General features: G+C 41.7%; 1 protein-coding gene across 4 annotated transcripts in view; it reads right to left on the bottom strand.

Moving 5' to 3' along the window:
• Positions 1 to 936: 936 nt before the first annotated feature.
• The window catches only part of LOC115354888 (pleckstrin homology domain-containing family A member 5-like), a 207,084-nt gene continuing 187,710 nt past the window's right edge, over positions 937 to 20,310 (bottom strand). For 3 of the 4 annotated variants that reach the window (XM_030045397.1, XM_030045398.1, XM_030045396.1), the window contains 11 exons: positions 19,959 to 20,060; positions 19,673 to 19,781; positions 19,142 to 19,185; positions 15,256 to 15,391; positions 13,809 to 13,933; positions 11,073 to 11,261; positions 10,053 to 10,202; positions 8,957 to 9,061; positions 6,618 to 6,766; positions 5,953 to 6,143; positions 937 to 2,358 (listed from right to left, as the gene is read on the bottom strand). In XM_030045397.1, coding sequence (XP_029901257.1) covers positions 2,324 to 2,358; positions 5,953 to 6,143; positions 6,618 to 6,766; positions 8,957 to 9,061; positions 10,053 to 10,202; positions 11,073 to 11,261; positions 13,809 to 13,933; positions 15,256 to 15,391; positions 19,142 to 19,185; positions 19,673 to 19,781; positions 19,959 to 20,060 — 1,335 coding nt within the window. In that variant the 3' untranslated portion in view covers positions 937 to 2,323. Of the gene's footprint in view, positions 2,359 to 5,952; positions 6,144 to 6,617; positions 6,767 to 8,956; positions 9,062 to 10,052; positions 10,203 to 11,072; positions 11,262 to 13,808; positions 13,934 to 15,255; positions 15,392 to 18,287; positions 18,477 to 19,141; positions 19,186 to 19,672; positions 19,782 to 19,958; positions 20,061 to 20,310 lie in introns of all 4 variants that reach the window. The other variant, XM_030045399.1, reaches the window with a different exon arrangement.

Here is a 20,310-nt window from a genome sequence, read left to right as displayed (position 1 = left end):
CGCATGCGCGAAAACACCGAGGAGTGATCCATCGTCTTGCCGATAAACGATCTTTGGCATTGTGGCCTCTCAGCTCCACGTGTTCCGACAAACAGAAAAATGATCCAAGTAAAAAAGTGCTGAAAAGGCACGTTTTAACCTGAACTCCGGCGCTTGTTGCTTGCAGGCAGCGCGGCCGCTCTCGGTGCGTTGAGGGCTCCGGCCGGGAGAAACTCTCTCGGCTCGGCTACAAGTCGATTCCGCCTCAGATTTACTCTGAGACCCGGCGACCGATTGGTCTAGTGGCCGACTTGTTGCATTGAACTTTGGGCCCGTTACACTCTCTGCCTCTCAGGAGGGAAAAAAACTGCCTCTTTCTTGTTTTTAATAAAATTGAAGAGGTTTGGCTAAGCCGGGTGCGTAATCAAAACTACAAATTTCTAAATGTAAATTAACAAAAATACTTAGTCAAGCCTGCTTTGAGCAACTGGGGATTTCGCCTACACATTTTGCAAGCACTCCTTATTGTTTCCCAGCATGCATCCTGCAACTAGATTTGTGTTTTGGCTGTGTTAATAAAACTGTTCAGTGTGGTTCCTTTTAAGTGTAAGGTGCGGTGTTTTCCTGCTTGCTTTTTCTTTGTTTATGTAAATAAGACATGCACATTTTGATCATCATTATTATATAATATAATATACAGTACCTGATTGAAGGGAAGTGCAGGCTGCAGCAGGGCAGGCATACATTCTGGTTTTTGAAATGACTTTGTTCTGTCGCCTTAATCGTGTAAGTAAACACTTTTTTTCTAAATTAAAGTAAATTAATTTTTTTTAATTGGTTTAGTTTCCAAATATGAAGAAATACTATTTTGGGGAAAGAATACAGCTTATACTTATTGTTTATTCTGCTGGCGTCCACTCTAAAATCCTGCAAAAATGCAACCACGATCAGACCATGTTTTAAGAACATCAACATTTATTTCACATGATATAAAACAGATGGGATATGAACTTTTTGCATATTGACTCTAATAATAATATTAATAATAACCTCTTATAGTTATAATATCCGCTCTGCCTCTGTTAATCGTGTACATAAATTACACAATATCTCTCTATCTTTTTCTTTTTTTTGTTTTTACATTTTATACATAATTTCTCTCTTTCTTCTTTTTTTTAATTTAACTCCTGGTGTTCCAAAGTCCTACTTATTGCTTTGTACATGTGCTATTCTCTGATTCTTCTCCATCTAGGACAGATTTAAACGCAAAAAACTTCTAATCTGCAGAACTTTCCATGTCCTTATAGCCTCTCTCTACCTTGTATCTTCTATGTCATGTAAACCAAAGGGGAAAAAAAAAACAAAACAAAACAATTAAAGACACAACTTAAAAAGCAGACTGAAAATCCAAAACATTCATATACTGTATGCATCATCAACCAGGCTTCAGGAGATTCAGACCGTCCTCACAATATAAATAATGACAACTTCAGTAAAATACTCAACTCTGTCCAAAAAACAGCAGCATGAAGTGGCACCTTGTTGAAGTAAAAATCGGCTTTTTTATGTTCATATATAACTGTTTATATATTTATATATGTATATCCAACACATGAACAATCTGTGATGTTGCGGTGCAAAAGACGTGAAAATATACGGGTAAGGGAAACCTCTGGTCAAGTTTCAAATAAACACTTAAAAGAATTATAATAATAATAATAAAAAAGAATCAGTACAGGTGAAATCGAAGAGCGTTGGCGGTCACTTTGGGGTTCAAAGTAAAGCACTGCATGTGTGTAGAGATTTGGTGCTTAGCCCATCTGCGGTGAGACTTGTCAAGTGCTCCTATATACAGCTGTACAGTCACCTCCAGCAGTCTTCGCAACTCAAAAAACAGCTAATATTTCCCCATACAGATCAGTAGAATATTCTAATTATCATAATAAAATGACTTTTAATACTCAGAATAAGTTAGCATTAGTTCTTTATATATTGATGTGTGTGTTTTTTTTGTGGTGGGGTGGAAAATATTGGCAACACAATTAGTGCTCAGCTAGGGGGACGCAGGTATGGACAGATCTAATAGGTGCTAAAGATACAGTATGTCTGTCTTTCTCTCCGTCTGGATGCGATGGCTGCCGATCTGCACGTGTGTCAGTCAGTCTGTTTGCACGGCCGTCACCCCGCCGGCCTCCCTCGCACGGGCACAGGAACAGTAGTTTGGAGTAGTTTTGTAAACGCAGGAAGCCATGGAGCATGCTCGGTGCAGGCTGGCTACATTTGGGCTCTATAACGGAGGGGGGGTGGGGCGCCGCCGCCTCGGGTTCTGGGACGCCGGCGTCGCTCACGTGTCGCTGGTCACCAAGGTGAACGTCTGCGCTGTTGGGCGGGGAGGGAGGGAGGGAGGGAGGAGAGGAAGAAGAAGAAGAGAAGAGGATGGAAATAGGTGTGAGAGAGAGAAAGAGGGAGAGAGAGGTCATTTAAGATACCATTATAAATAATAAAATGTGTTTTTTGATGTTTCTGTTGTTAAGGTTAGGGTTAGGGTTTTCTCTGCTTTGCCATTTACTAAAAAAAATCTTTTTAAAGGAACAGTTAACCCAAAATACCCCAAAGAATTCATCCCACAAAAAAAAAAAAAAAAAAAAAAAAAAAAAAAAAAAAAAATATATATATATATATATATATATATATATATATATATATATATATATATGTATATACACTGCACCACTAGAAAATTCATTTTCACTGGTGGCAAATAGAGCAAAGAGATACACAAAGAGATGCTGGTGTTCTTCAGCAGAAAATAGTTCCCAACAAAACTCTTCGCCACTGACGGCTGTGGGTTCGGTCAGGTATCTGTGTCATTGTCTCTGGAAGGAGCTGTTGCTGTTGAGTTTTTCCACATGCAAATTTTTGACATTTTGAGCCCTATAAAAGAACACCCCGTTGCACTGATGTGAAAGAAGAAGCCAGGCTGGAAACCTCGCCAAATCACACAGAGGCTAAATGGGTTGATAGACTGCACTAGGGGTAAATGGGACACTGTCTCTTTTTACGAAATTTTTGTGTGAGCTGTACCTTTAAGTCACTTGGAAAGTGCCAACCAACCCACCATTTCTCAATTTTGCTCTTACACAAATAAAATGTTGTTCCTGTTTGTTCTTGACCCTGCAAACATGTCCTTGATAGTTACAAGTAAAGTCCAAGTTTATTTAGAGCCCTTAATCACGTTATAAGCCCACAGTTTACAGAAAACAAATTGACACCCCTGACCTAAACCCTCACAGGGAGCAAGAAAAACTCCCAGAGGCTACATGGGAAAAAAAAATAGAGGCAGTCTTGGGAAGGATAACAGAGAGTCGAACCCTTTTGGACTGGCTGGGAAAGTGATGGGTGCCAAGTGGATTATTTTTTTTATTATTATTATCTCAAATCAAATATAGTCAACTGAATTAAATCAAATCAAATCAACATGAAAGTAATTAAAAACAGAATAAGGCAGATATTACAGAACGGATAATAAAAACCACTGAGATTGCTCAATGGAAAACCAAGATCCTTTGAACGAGCTATATGTGGAAATTCCCTGGAAATCTGTTTATCTGTTTCCGAAATGTCCTGCAAACAGACAGACTAACATGGGAGGAATCCTAACCTCCTTGGGAAAGATTAAAAAAAAAAAAAAAAAAACATCTTATAATGCAGTAACTGTCATCTTGTGGCCCACAGGTTCAACTCAGCCCAGATTAAAGGAGAATATGGACTGCACTGCCTGCATGAGGAGTTTTGTCCTCGGGTTCGCTGTGGCAGGTTTGTCCCGTGTCGAGCCCCACTCAGTTCTGCTCCTTAACTGGGTACCACTGGAGTTCTGTTTTTTTGCTGCTGGGTGTTATTTTTAATTCACCACTAGAGTGCGCTGCCATCTTTGCTAGCAAGCCACATGTGGACCGGTTCCATCAAGTTGTTCCAAGCTCAGCTGGAAATAATCACAAATGATGAGCGCTCTGATATTCTGCCAGTAGCTGATGCTCTGACAAACCGCTTCAATCTGCACAGTCAGAGCAAAATCTCTCCTCCGCAGTCAACAGCAGCAACCATTAAAGGCTTTGCACTATCATCCTCAGGTGACTGGCTGGTCAAACATGACCATTAACTTGGACTGCAGCAGGAAAAAAAGACAGGATTTGCTTGTTTTATTCGATGCCGACTTAAAACTAAACACCATCAACGACTGGAATGACTGGGACATTCAAAAGCATGGGTGCAATGCAAGAAAGAGCAAGATGGTCACCCAGTGCTGGCGAGTGTCTATTGTCTCGACCATCAAGACCATCACCCTTTTCTAACGTTAATTCATGCAGCAAAAACGAGGAAGAAAAAGGGAGAGAGCTACAAAAATGCACAAGATGTTCCCACACTGGCAATCTGATTTGTCTTAAGTAAACTTCACAGGGCTTTCTGGTGCGCCTACATCAAGCCTGAGGCGCAACCGCAGCATGGGGGAGCGGGACGGATGAGAGAGAGGGGAGGCAAATCCCCCCGCAGACAAAGAACCGGGATTTACCTTTTATTAACATTGTGACACTTCAATGAAAGAGCTTTCTTATGTAGACAATGTGAGAGGAGGAAAAACACGGTGCCTAACATGATACAAATAAAAGGCATATTTACTGCATTTTGAAGTTGAGGGGCACACTTCTTTTATCAGGAATGAATGGAGGAGTTACAAACACACACACACACACACACCTGGGAGCTGAGAGCCTCCACAATGAGAAAGTCATTAAGGGTTGGATGTCTTTTTTTTTAGTGCTTGTGTAGCATTTTAATATTAATAAATCATTACCATGTTACTTTTTAGACAGAATTATTACTACTATAAACAAATGAGACCATCACCAATAAGATCTACAGCCTTGGTTGCACTTTATAATAAAGACACACACCTCATCTTTGATTTATGCATAGCTAATGCATGACTCATGCACTCATGACCATTAATAGATGGTTTCACTATTAGTGCATATGATTACTAAACACTTAGTGCATTTGGCTTCACGCTTTGTGCAGGAAGTTTTGGTTCACCTAACCGGTTTACAGCTAATTTGATGATATGTATTAACATATCATGATGCATGACTGAACTATTAGTTAAGGCTCATAAATTCATGATACATTAAGTGTTATAGGATCATATGAACTAATAGTAACTGTGATTTGTGAACACAGCCACAGGAGTTCAAGATACAATGGAGGTTTACAAAAATACACAGCAGGTGATTGGACCAACTATCTGTCTAATGATGCAGCATGAGGGCGCCAAAGGGAATCAAACAGCAGCAATTAGGATGGCGAAAGTGAGCGAGCATATTGATAAGCATTTTTCTTCCTTTTTAGGAGGTCAGTGCATGATTCCTGCCATTTTTTTAAGGGAAAAACTATGTCAATATCCTCTTGTTTCTGTTTTCCAATGCAGTGCACTGCAGCTTCTCGCCACGCCTGTAGTTCCTCCAACTACTCCGACTGGTCCGGCTGTTTGGTGGCTTCCAATCTGCCACTTCGGTTGAGGATCAGCTGGTTGTGTGAGGTTGGCCTCTACTAAATTCTACACCGTGCCTGTGGGTCAGATTTTGCAGCACTGCTTTACAGTCTGAAATGGAGACATTTTTCTTTCCAATTTTCTTCCAGGTCCACTATTCCAACTGCAGAGTTTTCGACTTTTCATGCACTAGATCTTGAATTGAACTGTTATAAAGGGCAGTTATTGTAGCAACAGCCTCTTGGCAACAGGAAACAGGGTTTATATAAAATGTGGTATTAAAAATGTATGGATTTGCATTATCCTCTTTCACTTTTGTGAGTGTTTTGAATTTTATGCACTGCATCATTGACTGAATTGAGAGCACTGCTAAGCTGCATTTGAATCTTGTCGGCTGTTATCATTTTGTTTGTCTGTGGTGCACCTACCAGCTAACATGTTGTTGTTGTTGTTGTTGTGTTTCTTGTCCTCTGCCGTCAGCTGGTTGTAGGAATCCAGGCTCTTCTCGAGCTTTTCCTCTCTGGTTGTCTGTTGCGTGTCCTGCTTGTTTGTTTGCATCAGGCCGGTCTCCTCCTCCTTTGGCTCTGGGCTCGGTGTCTCAGGCTCGGGAGCATGGAGGCTGCAACCCAGCAACAGGAGACTGCATCACGCTCTGGCTGTTTTCAGCGGGCACATAATGATTTCTAATGGATGCAAAATGGTTGCCACACAGTGACCACAAATGGCATCTGTGATGTCAGGGGGAAATAAGCCATTAATGATATTAAAAGTAAAGAGAGGGGAGCCACTTGTAGTGCAAAAAAACACTATTGATTTAAGCTACAAATGGATACTTTAAGCTACACTGGATAATATGACTCTTTATTACATGCACAGCTTGGGCAACACATTTATGCACTGATTCTCATGTAGCACACACCATTGGGGTAAAGAGGGCCAGAGTGTCCACTTGAAACACATTATCTTGTGTGTGTACTCGTCACCCATGTGCAAATTTAAACAGTTATCAGTTCACGCACAAACAGAAATGCATGCACGCACACACACACACACACACACACACACAGACACACACACACACATGCAAACAAACCTGTTCTCAGTGGTGGTGTTTGTAGGCGAGCTGGTTAGATCCTGGTCTCTGCTTTCGTCTTCCTCCTCAAAGGACTCCAGGTTGACAATCTCCACACGTTGGGGCTCCGTGCACAGGTCCAAAATCACCACCCGCTGGCTTTCACCCAACTGCCACACACACACACACACACACACACACACACACACACACAAACACAGTTATGCTTTGATTAGAAAATGTGTTGCTTTAAGATAAGTGTTTGCCCAACAGGAGCAGCGTTAGGGAGAGTTACCTTTGTAAGGATGTCAACTAGTTATGTTACAAAGTTACTCAATTTTCAAACTGCCTCGATGCCAAGCGCGGTGTCAATCATGGCTTTGAAATGCAATGCAGGATACTGTTCTGGGTTCAAAACAGTCAGTCAGTCTCATTTACACAAGGCACACTTTAGGCACAGATTAAGTTTCCTAAATTTGAATGTCATCTGCATAGTAGTATGGTTCTCATATTTCAACCACCTTATTTCCGCAAACCAGTGTTTTTGCGTCTGAAAACACACGGTACATCACTTCCTGTGCAGCAGAGGATTTTTCATGGGAAAGACTGACATCCTACAAAGCTTTCATCAACAAGCCACAGGTTGAATCACTATTGTATGGCACCGATTAGCTGCCAGCCTGAAAAAGAGCTTTGTGCTCAAAACATGTCACTTTACAGCTGCATGTTATCATCAACATTTTTGTGTTCAATGCACCACTGCTGCACTTTTTAGTAAAATTAACTTCTAGTTTTAATGCCTGTAGTAGCCTCCAGGTCCAGTCTCTTGACTGCATGACCAACCGGTGATAGAAAGTAGCAAAACAAACTACGAAAAAGTTGCCAAGTCCTAAATCTTAAAATCTGCACCAATATGAAACACCGTGAACAAAAAACAAAAGAAACGAGAATCTAATGTGACAAAGTAATTAATAATGGATAACAGAAATATATATAAAAAAACTAAAGTTATTAGTTATGACAAAAAAAAAAATAATCTGGGGGCTCCAACATATTACAAATTAAAGTCAATTTTATTCAATGAGCACTTTTCAAATCAGCAGTGACAAAGTGCTTTGCAAATAGAGCAAAAGTAATAAAATAAACAAAACAAGATATGCAGTTATTCAATTTAAATCAATAAGCACAGTTAAAAGAAATATTCAGTTAAGCGCTTAAAAAAATCAAAGTACAATAACATGCCCAGGAGAAGAGAGAGAGGGAGAAAAACAGTTATCAAAATGTACAAAGCAGCACGACGCTGAGCAGGAGGGGTGACGACTACAGAGAAACGAGACAACAAAAAAGACTCTCTGTGAATAGATAAATACATGTGGGACATAAATAAAGAACTGAGGACGGTGTGTAGGCCTGCAGTCTGCTGGAAGCCCAGGCTCTGCTGTCCGGCTCCATGGAGCTTAGAGGTGCTGTCCCGCTGGAGTGGAGCCCGGGCCGAGCTACCAATCCTGGGTTGAATCCAGGAGATAAGCCCCTTAAAGCCACACTGGGTTCCTCCACATTTTCACAAATCCTCTGTTATTGTCCCAGATCAGATTAGGAGATATTAAAGCCACAGTCGCTGATTAGCTTTGTGTGTCAGACAGGGCTGGGATTACAGACGGTGCCTTTACCACAGGAAGCTGGGGATAGGGAGGCAGTTCCTCCCTCCAATTTCATTATTTCTCAAAGTCTGCTGGATATAACGCCCCTGCACGATCCAGCACGACTACAACTGTTTCTCGTTAGCAGACACAACCGCAGACAGACGAAATTTATTTCAAGTTGAAAATGAAATATATGAGGTGTCGACATTTCTTTCTTTCATTCTTTTATTTTTTACCTGCTAATAAGGCTGTTGGATATTTTCATTACCTCTTCTGCAAAAATGGCATTATTTATCACTGTATTTCATCGTGTTTTTTAGCACTTCATTTCCGCCGCTGTGCAAATACCAGCACTCTATTTCCATGTTTTATCACTGTGCAAATAAAAGGACTTAATTTCCAACTTTTATAACTGCGCAAATAAAACTTAAGTGACAGTGCCTGGAGTGATGATAAATTAAACTGAAATTGAAATTAAATTGTGGTGAACTGTGGTGGTTCTGATATGACTTACAGGCAATAAAACAACAACCCGGCATTCATCAAGTCTGCTAGTCAAACTCTTCCCTCGCGTCACTCGAGCTGCGCCTGCACTCGGGCTTCCATAATGACGCCAATCGATGCAAATATATTCATGCTGAATTACCGCAGTCGTGAAACTACCAGCAGGTTTCTCGGTTTCACAGTTTTCTGGGGGACGAGGAACCGCGCTCATACCTCACTGTCTATGCTGTTCATCTCGGTCTGGGCCTCCGTCTCGCTCGACAGGCTCCTGTCCCGCTCCAGCCCCACTTCTGCAGGCCTGTTGTCCCTCGCCGCCTCCTGCATTGGAAGTCAAAGCATATTCACGAGCTGTTTGCACACTCATCAAAAAGAAAACAAAGTGATTGTGTGCAAGAGGTTTGAATCCAGAAGGCATATGTGACTTCAATATTCAACTACTTTAACAGTCTGTGGCTGCATTTCACACCACACGGCACTTCTCTGCGGCATAATGCACCACAGTTTTTCATGAATAAACCAATTAATTGACTGACTAATTAAAGGAAAAACATGGAAGGTTTTAAATGCCCTGTCGCACAAACTCACCACAAACAGAGAGATTTCTGGCTTTTACACACAAAACTCCCGATTCCCTCCCATCTACCTGCAATTTTAACTGTCCAACTATGGAGGATGACACTATGAGCAAACGACCAACGTTGCAAGACATTTTATTAGCAGCCCTGAAGGCTAATAAGTCTTTTTCCTAGGCCCAAAGAAGAGGAAGCTATTTAGTATTACAGTATACGGCATGCTGATATTCCACCCCTTCACTAGACATCTACCTTACTAAATTTTTTATGTTACAAATTCATAAGCCCAGGAGGAGTGTGTGGTGACTTAATAGGGTCGATCATTGGCACCGAATACCCGATTAAGTCTGATTATGACTCTGAAGGTCCCAGTTTTGATCTCACATCAGCTCAGTTAGAAATATTTCCTACCAATATGCAGCTTACATACACATTCGCCTTTGACAAACTCTCCTTTTCCGTTACGTTTTTTTTTTTTTTTTTTTAAGATAAATTGCATTAAAACATCTTCATTTAGTGACTTTGATGGCACTGGCTTCAGAGGAGCATCAGCTGCACAGGAGGCGTTGCTGCAAATAACATTTAGCAAAAATCTTCATAGACCCACTGAAAAATCACCCAAAAGATCAAGCCGGGATTTTAAAAACAGGGCATCACATTGCACAACAGACAAAGCAATATTTTTAACAAGCCCTATTACTCGATAACTGTGTCAACATCCAAAATATTCCATCAACCTTTGCTGCAGTTTGCTGTCTCTCTCCGTCTATCTGACAGCTGGCGGCCTCAGCGGCGGTCCGGCTCTGCTCCGTCTGAGCCTTCAGCTGCTGCAGCGCCGCTTCCAGCTCCAAAGGGTCTGCAGAGGCCTCCTCACACTGCACCCGGCTCTGGAGAAACACACACCGAGGCAGAGACGCTCACACACATGCATAAACACATGTATTGATCGGCTGAAATTATCAGATCATTTGCAGTTGAGAACATCTCTTCAGACGTGAGATAAATTACCTGGATTAAACAGAAAACGGTCAGGAAAACACGATAAAGCTCAAGATCTGACTTGCACTGTGGTCAAAGTGCACGGGTCCCAACATACAGATGCAGACAACAATATTCACATGCATTCGTGCACATTTTAAAGGTGCAATACACAAATTTACAGAGGGTTGACTTAAGTTTAGATCCAACTAACAAATAAACTTAGAGTAAGTGCATAATTATCTGTGAATCAGTGGACTGACGGCAAGAACCGCGGGCTTATTCCATATTTTTTTTTCAGCTGAGTCTAAACGATCCTCACTTAACTCAACCCTCGACAATTTTACAAAGTGCACCATTACTCCCGACGAGGCAAGAATAACTGGCGACAAAAATTACTGAAAAATACAGTGTGAACAAGTGAGTTTTGCTTCAAAATGCATCATCCACTATTAAAGTCTTGATAAAAACGCACTCTTACACAGTGACTGATAGCGTGAGACCAGGACAAATTACAGTATTTTGTTTAGGGATAAGAACTAAATTAAGTCTTTGGATGACTAAGTGAGTGGCATTTTTGACAGACTGGATCCACCACATTCTGACATCACCGAACGACAAACTCTATTGAAGAGTCGAGTTTTTCCTCTTTTTTTCCGCACAACGTTGTGCGAGGGGGGACAGCAGGACTTTTGCCAAACTACCTGTAATAACCTGAGCGGATTATTGTGCACAGAGCCGGAGACACTAATGAAGGCTCGCGTGTCCGTGTGGATTACCTGTAATACAACAAAGGGATTGTCTTTGCTGAATGAGGGCGAGCGAGACGGAGTTTCCCTCTTCTTCTCTCTGAGCGAGGCCTGCTGGTTCCTCCTCATCCTCTCCAGCTGCTCCTCCACGCTCATCCTCACTCGGCCCACCTCTCGCTCCCCGGCTCCCATCTGGTCCACCGCGCTCCACGGGCGATCCTGTGCAGGGTATGACTAAATATTACTCGTTCATCATTGATTTATTTTTGGTTTTGTTTTTTTATTTCAGCCCTAAAGTCGTATTTTTAGGTGAGATGTTGTGGATTAGATGTGCAGATTGCCTCGGTGTTGATGCTAAAACACTGCAGTGTAGGTGAAGTGTGGGTGAGTTTAGGTCTAGTATCCAAACAAAATTTCCATGTGGGTGCTCGCCCTAAATAGCGTAAGGGATAGTTACATCAGATCCTGTGTACTGGCAAATGTCCTATCTGTCCACGCTATATCTGCAAATACAGCATACCTGTATTTTTAACCTTGATGTAACACAATGAGTCCAGCGGAGAGCTATTTTTGTTGAGGACACCTACCTAAAAGTCAGGAGCACATAACCTGGACTGCAATACAACCAAACAACCAGCACACTCCAAAATAGAGGGCTCTCAAATGTCAAATTCCCCGATTGTTTCCAGAACTTTTCATGACTAAAAGGTTGAATTCAAACACACTTCAGATTCGGTCTTACTTAAGTTGATTATTTTGTTTTATATGTGTCTATATCTGTATTGCACAGTAGAGTGTGGATCGGGCTGCATATTTTTGTCTGAACCCGACACGAGCCTGAGATTTTGCTCGCCCTCCATCGCTATGTTACATTTACCGCCTGAGATAGCCTACGTGCTGCCTTCAACGTCATCACGTAAACTCCAGCACTGCGCAGGACGTTTCCCAGAACAGACAGTAGGTCCATCATTTTTATTTCTTTCACACCAGAGTTTCACGAAAAAAAAAAACGCCAACGTGACCGAACCCGACCCAAACCAGAAGACAATTTCAAAATTTTAGTCCAAAGATTATCCACACTGTATCGCACATGTAGTTCAGCTTAACTTTAATTACTGTTCTAAAGTCATCCGCTTGCAATCATAGCAACGTTAAAAAGCAAAGGATAGAAGCAGCTACCAAATATGAATTCTAATAAACTAACAATTGATATGTAAACCCCCCCCCTTGTGGAATTTTTTGTATAGTTTCCTCCTCTTGCCTTTATACTGTTGCTAAATAACCATGGTATAAGTGAAATTATCAACTTGTAGGTTTGCATTAAACAGTTTCAAGGCACTTCGCAGAGGCAAGCACCCTCCACTTCTCACCCAGTGGTCCTTTGCCCCCACGCTGTGTCTTAAAACTGTTTAATGCAAAGCTACGAGTTGATTATCCCGCACTTATTCTGCATGGGAGGTGAGAATAACACAGCACAAAGGAAAGTATATATCACATTTGGTCAAAAAATAGTGACTGATTTTTTTTCAATGGAGGCTTTCAAAATTACTTCAAATTAATTATTCCATGATTTATCCCAAGAGCGGATTAAATTCCCCAGTTTCCCCTGTTTGGAACAGACTTTTCAAAATTCCATGTCATCCCAGTAATTCATCCACACAAAGGTACAGTCAGATGCAGTTTCCAGTGGATTTCCCTCGCCTGCTGCAATCAGAATTTTACAATGAATTTTTAAGGACACAGAAATATAACGTAAAAGAGCAGTCCTTGCAACTCCAGACTATCAGGTGCTTGTAATCAAATACTCTTAACACTACAAAAAAAAAAAAAAATCTCCATTTTAACAAAACCTAAAATCAAGTGGAAAAAATCTGCCAGGGGGATGAGATAATCCCACTTGTTTCCATTGCAGTTTCACTTGTTTCAGGAATTCTGTCGTATAAACCTGTTGACAAAAAGGCAGAGTGAAGGCACATCAGCCCACTAGGATCACTGAATTGATTAGCTTCGGAAACAAGTGGGATTATCTCATCCCACTGGCAGATTTTTCCACTTGTTTGAACAAAAACAAGATTTTAACATTGAATATGAGGCTAAATGCTTGTTATGATGGAGAGGTTTTTTTTTTTTTTTTTTTTTTTTTTTTTTTTGCAGTGTGCAGCATTGTTGTGTTCATGTACACACTGTGCCTAATTACAGAGGCAGCTGTGACCTCTGGGAAAATTGCGGTGACCAAAACTCAGAGAGGACGACGATGGCTGCCATGAGAGAGTGACAAAGGTGGCTGAGGGAACAGGAGCTGTTTTGTGATATCTAAGACGATGTGAATGAAGATGGTTTGTTTGTCCAATAAATCAAACCAGGAGAGTTTAGAGCAAGACTTCAACACAGTGATGAAAAGGGAAGGAAAGAAGAGGCTTTTCCATATTGTCCTTTTGTCTATACAAAAACCTGCCAAAATTCTTCTTGGCTGCGTAAGTGGCTCTGGATGATGAGAGTCTCTGACAAATGCCTAAAATCACAAAATGTAAATGTATACCCCTGTAATGGGACAGATTCTTCCCAAATTTGGCTTAGAAACTAGCTAAAGAGACTGTGCACCCACACAAAAAGCATAAAAAAAAAACAAAAAAACAATTATCCTTCAGGATGTTTGTGCCATATTTCCTGAACTGAAATTGCTTCGTTTCTCTCCAACTTTTTTCTTTTTTTCCTGCTCTGAATGCTAAAAAAAAAAAAAAAAAAAAAAAACCAAAAACAACTTACTGATCTGGACTCAGGCTTCTTGGTCTTCCTCAGGGTGACATAGGAGGCGATGGTGGAGGACTCGGGGGGGCTCATGGGAGATTTGGTCCTGGGAGGAACAATGCCCACCGGGTACGAGGGCACTGCTGCGGAGAAAGCAGCCGACACTGCCAGTCACACGTTTGTGAACAATCAGTGCACTCGGGCTAATTGCTCACATCCTTGCAGAACATTTAGTGATGCTCCAGTTCTCAAAAGCAAAACAACGTAAGAGGAACGTCGACAGAAAAAAAAAAAAAAAACACACACACACACACACACACACACACACACACACACACACATACACACACAGGAGACATGAGTGGAACAGTTGGAGACATCCTCAGCTTAAACTTCATAATGCATCTGAGCTCCCCGCGCAGCTACAGCAGCATAAATGATGCTCTTTCCATTATCACAAATAACAAAATATGAGGAGTGAGATTTAGATTGACAGAGAGCTCAAATGGAGCGTGCGTCTCCGCTGATGAGGGGAAATATTCTCTTTCGCTGAGAATTCAAATTGTATACCTTTGATGCTCCTATTATGTCTCTATTATGTTTAATAATCTATTTTAACATTGTTTGTGCAACAAAAAATGGGCAGGGATGGAGTGGTTGGGGGTGGAGTGGTGGGATTTGTCTTTTATAGCATAGTAGTTATGTATCTAAAAATCAAAATAAAATTCCTTTTTCTCTTTAAAAAAAAAAATATAAAAAAGGCTACCTTGCCCATAAAAATATATATTTCTGATTTATTCATTTATTTATTTTTGATCTAAAAGCACTCTTACAGACTCTCATTATATAAAAAAAATATTTTTTAAAATTCTTAAATATCAAATATATATCTCTATATCATCTTTTTAGTTATTTTAAAATTTAGTTTCATGTTTTAAGAATTATTTTTAAAGATTTTCTTTTTTAACTTTTGTACTGTAAGAGCTGTTTATTTTATGTAATGTTTTACAAAAAATGTTTCTATTATTTATTACTAATTGCCAATTTGCCAACAACCAAACATACATTGCCTCTTCATGCGCTAAAGTATTGTACTTTTTTTTTTTTTTTTTAAATCAGGAAGGGCTTTTGTGTGGCAGAGATACTGTATATTAGGGTTTCAGAGGGTTGAGGTTGATTTTCAAGACAAGGCAAGAGATTTTAATATTAATATTGTTTAAATCTCCTTTGAATGCATTTTGGCAACAATCTAGACTGCCATGTTGCATATTTTGATTTGTATTTCCTAACTGCGCTCTCTTCTCGTGCTCATTTGCATCTTTTACTTCAGTCCTGCTGTGAGATGAGGGGCAACAGAGCTGCACATAAGATGGGACCTTGCCCACGTTATTTCTGTTTCATCCAGAGTGTGTCCCTGCCTTCAAAGCTGAGAGGAAACCGGAGCTGTAACAGAGTGCAGGAGTACCTTTGGAGGCTGCGCTCTCTTTATTCTCTGCAGCCGGCTCCGTCTTGTCCTTGTCCTCCCCGTTGGCCTCGTCCACCTCCTCCTTCACAGTGGTCAGCTCCGGCTCGCTCTTATACAGCCGGTAGTCCGGGGCTTGCTGTGAGTCAGTAAACACACCACGCAGCAGTCAGCGTACAAGCACACAAACAACAAGCCACACACACACACACACATGGCAGCGATGACATAAAAATGCAGGTACACCCAGAGAAAGGAAGGCTCTTCAGTGGTTTTGCGGTTAGGATGGTGGTTTTAATGCGGAAATGAAATGGCTCAAACAACCGCCTGATTTGTTGAAATGACAAATTTGTAATTCAGAAGATTTGAAGGCAGAGAGGCACATAAAGGACCTTACTCGCGTTTTTGCATGTTTTAGCCCATTTGCTCCACTACACCCACACCTTACGTCACCACAGAGCATTTTTTAAAGCAAATCATACTACGGTGTGGAGGTTAGAGGGCTCCACCTGGGCTTATAGAACTAGTATTGCACAATCCTTTTATGAATATAACCTTGAATTTCCTCCTGTTTTCCAAAATTCAAATGCTCGAGTGATGAACCTGCCTTAAAATTTCTCAGCTGCTCCAGAGATATTTGTGCCTGGGCTTAGAAGTCACGGACATTTGAACTTAGTTTGTGCAACAATCTTTTCCTCAGGCACTATTTTCCGGTGGAGATGTAGATTCTGTTGTGTGGGTTTCTGGGTGTTACGGGGAGGAATGGCGCATTGATGTGTTGTCAATAAAATGCAAAAATTATGCAGAATGACTATCATGGGCATAGAGGAGCCAAAACCGCATCATCCTTTTAACAATGACCATGTCTGCCTGATGTTTTTCCTCTGGCTTAGGTTTTCCATCCATATAGTGTGTGTGTGTGTGTGTGTGTGTGAGACGCTGTTTGGCAGCCAACGTTGAAATCCTGGACGCTGGAGCTTCCCGCCGACTAGTGAACACACCAGAGGATGTTTCGATTCAGCATGGGCATTGTCACACACCGATAAAGTAACTGTGACAAAAACAAATCCCAGCGGGACGTTCACTGTGATGGATTAGCAATCTCACGTAAGATTCACGTGTCTGCAAGCTGATTTTCATACCGTACTGAAATGAATGGAAAAGCAAACATTCATGCACCTAAAATAGCATGGTATACTTTTGAAAATAGCAGGTAGCATTGTAAAAGGGTATGCGTAATGCAGTAAATGGACTAAAACATGTGAAACACCATCGACTAGTTCTTCAATCGAGTCGATCTGGGACATTTCATGGGTTCTTAGCCCGGTTCTTCGCAGGTCCACCATGATGCAGAACATGATGTAGGACACCAGGCCACAGAAAACCTTTCCAAGGGGCCGTGCACACACACAACATGTCAGATTTTCAGCACATTGTCTTTTTCCTAATGTGCCAGATGGCCATCTTTTGACAAAGCATCGCGTCTCGCTGTTTTTAAATCTGCTGGTGTTTGGGTTTTCCTGACAGTAAGTAGCCGGTTGCTTGCTGTTTTTGAACGGCGTCCACAGTGGAAATTTTGTGCCACTTTTGCGGAGGAGCGGCGCAGGTTTCAGAGCAAGCCACCGCTCGCAAAAGAGAGGGGGCGGGACCGAGATTGGCAGACGAGCGGTGAAAGACGTCAGAACAGGGTTTAATCACAGCGGTGTTTGATCATGCAGAGCTTTAAGATCTAAGGTCAAAAAGTTGCTATGATCTAGTCGAGATAAACAGCCTGGGGCAAGCTTTGTAGATTAATGTAAGTACTGCAGGTAAGTAGCAGACTGCATTGTCACATTTTGTTGAAGCAAAGGTGAAATACCTCCTTTTCCTTCTCATTTTTAAATCATCTTGTGCTCCAGCTACAGTTGCATTAGCTTTACGCCTCCTGCTCGTTTTTTTTTTGTTTTTTTTTTCAGTGTATGCATGTTGATTGTGTGCACAGCCACTTTCTGGTACTGTATAGCACCTGCGTTTGGAGCCTGGGAGGATATACCGAAAAAAACTACAAAACCAAACCAAGATAAGATACAACACACTCATGCCAAACAAAATCCCACTGACAAAATCCACATGTGCACACCAGGATGGCTGTGAACAAAATACTGGAGGTCCATGACAGCGATGGCTGGATGAAACATGGATGGATGGGGGGGGATTTAAAAAAAAAATCGGATGAAGTACACACACCCAGGAAGCCAGAGGGCACTGCATGTGGAGTGGTTCACACACACACACGAAAAAAGAGAGCGGGATCGAGGGCGACGGAGGAGAAACTCCACGATGAAATTGAAAACAAAGTAAAAAAGATGGAAATGAATGTTAAAAAAAATGTGCAAACCAGGGCTGGGCAACGTACTGTACATCAACATCGTGATAGGAGGCTAGACGGCGTAATATAATATAAGTTTTGTATTTTCCTGGTTTTAAAGGCTGCATTACGGTTAAGGGATGCATTTTTTCTGAACTTATTAGATTACTTTAGCTTTTGTATTATTTCCCTCTACCTGCCTGGTCATTGCTAATGACTGTGTATCAAAAACCTCTTGTATGCAAATATCTTATGAAAGCACAAAAAAGTCTTCCCTACCATATCATCACAATATTAAGATCAAAGATATGGTGATATCAAGGGATGATATTTGCTCAGTTGAAATTAATGTAGCTCTCTTTAATTCATATTATTTGACAATGAATGAAATTAGTTACTATTCTCTTAATTACTAGTATTAGTGCAACTACATATTTTTCAATAGAGAAGGTGTCACAGCTGCTTTTTTCCATCTTTTGATCCATTTTGTTCAGCAGCCATTTGGCTCTTCCACTGTTTGAGCTCAGACTTTTTCTCCTTTTCTGTCCACATTGCCCAGCACTAGTATAAACACACATAAAAAAAAAAAAAAATGCGATGGTTCGGTGAGCTAATTGGTGGCGGTCCCAGCCGGGGCCAAACCAAAGTGCTGGACCGCGGCGGCAGCAGCACGGTCAGCGGGTCTTACGCTGTGCGCTCCGTTCCTGGAGCCCGACTTGCGGTCCTCGGGGCGGTGCGCGTGGGGCGGCAGGCGGCCGCTGGGGTGCGAGAGCACGGGAGGGGGCCGGTCGGACGAGTCATAGTACTGGGGGAGGGGCGGGCGGGGGGGCACGCTGTCGCCCTCCTTGGGGGGGCTGAGTGGCAGCAACGTCACTGCCTGTTGACAGTTTTAACACCAGCGTTAAAAAAAAAATACAGTTTTTGATCAACCTGTTGGCCAGCTGTAGGACTCAGCGGTGGTTTGTGGCCAAATTTGTCCATGACAAGACCAGACTTTAAAGGAACAGTTCACCCCAAATACAAAAAAGAGATTTGCCCACTTACCCTTAGTGCAATCTGTCCCTCCAGATAATTTGTGTGATTTGGTGAGGTTCCTCGTCTGCCGCGATCTCCCCTGTCCCCCAGCGTGACAAAAAATAGTTCCCAACAAAACTGTTCGCCCACGAGAGCTCTGCATCCGTGAGCACCCGTGTCATTGTTTTTGGAGAGAGCTGCTGCTGTAGTAAATTTTTGATGGCTCGAGCTCCACGAAGCAAAGCAAAACAAAACAAAACAAAATAAAATAAAATAACACAATACCCATCACAGCACCGCCGTACTGGGGTGAAGGGAGACAGACAAACAGAAAACCTCAACAAAATAATCACACCGAAACTATTTGGACGGATAGACTGCACTGGGGGAGAGTGGGTTCTTTTTTTTTTTTTTTTTTTTTTTTTTTTTTGTATGTCAGGTGAAGACTTCTTTTAAAACCGCTGAGAGTGAGAAGAAGAATTTCAACTGGATATTAAATTTGCGTGGCGCATGCAGACAGCACTGTACCTCGTTCTTCTGTAGGCTGGAGAGCGGTTTGGAGCCGGGGAAACCTGTTGAACACGAGGGGATTCAGAGGTGAGAGGCATGAGGGGGGTTCACTGTTTTCATAATCAAGACATCTGCAAAAACATTGGCTGTCATGTTACTTATTAATAGAGCATCTGTAGTTGTGCACATGAAACATCTGTGATGATCGGTGCTCGCTTTGTAAGCCCAAATGACAGCTGGATTTTCTCTAACATCCCATCTAGGTTTTTATACCCAAAAGTGACATAAGGAATATTTATATCCCCTCTGATATATTAGTAAATTTGTAATAAATCAATAATTTTCAGCCCTTCCACTTTCTTAAAACTGTATTTTTTTCCATCTCAAATTCAGAGGGAAAAATGACTGTGCATGTGGTGAAACAATGGCAGCAGTAGTAAGAGAGACCTCAATAATGAAAAGGTCACAGGTCTGATTCTCGCATCCTGTCAAAGATGCCGACCGGAAATTCATGCGGTGTTTTATTAAAAAAATGATTCAGAGCCTCACTGCTGTCTGTGCTCCTCTGCGGTTTATTTTTGGCCAGAGCTTCCATCACATCCTGGATCCTCCACAGCTCCTTCTGGATCTGGACGTGCCGCTGGCTTGGAGGCTCCGTCTGAGGACACACACACACACACACACACACACACACACACATGCACGAAAACACAGGAGCATGCAGAAACACAAGGATGGGTGCATTTAGACATACTTCAGCAAGCATCCAATAAAAATTCTTAAAGCATAACCTCCTGAAAGTGTGTGTGCATGTGTGTGTGTGTGTGTGTTTTACCTGCGGGCTGCCCAGAGCCTCCAGCTGCTCCAGTAGGTTGGATTTGGCCAAAGTGACATCTGCTTCCAACCTGTCATATTCCCTCCAGGAGCGCTCCAACTCCTGAAACCAGGACACCAACCGACAATCGGGTCATGGGAATGTGAGTGTGTGTGTGTGTGTGTGTGTGTGTGTGTGTCCTTGACTCATGTGTGCATGCATTTGAATGTGCATATATTCCTTCCCATACTTCTGCTTCCAAAAAGAAATCCTGCCTCCATATCTCTGTGGTTCCTATGTTTCTCTAATCTCTTTTCGTGGTTCTTCTCTCTTTGTTAATTTAATTGTACAAACGGTGTTTTTTGGGAGGTTG

The sequence above is a fragment of the Myripristis murdjan genome, chromosome 23, assembly GCF_902150065.1.
Source record: "Myripristis murdjan chromosome 23, fMyrMur1.1, whole genome shotgun sequence".
Lineage (NCBI taxonomy): Eukaryota > Metazoa > Chordata > Actinopteri > Holocentriformes > Holocentridae > Myripristis > Myripristis murdjan.
The sequence above is the reverse complement of the archived record's forward strand: the minus strand, read 5'-3'. Positions and strand labels throughout refer to the sequence as shown.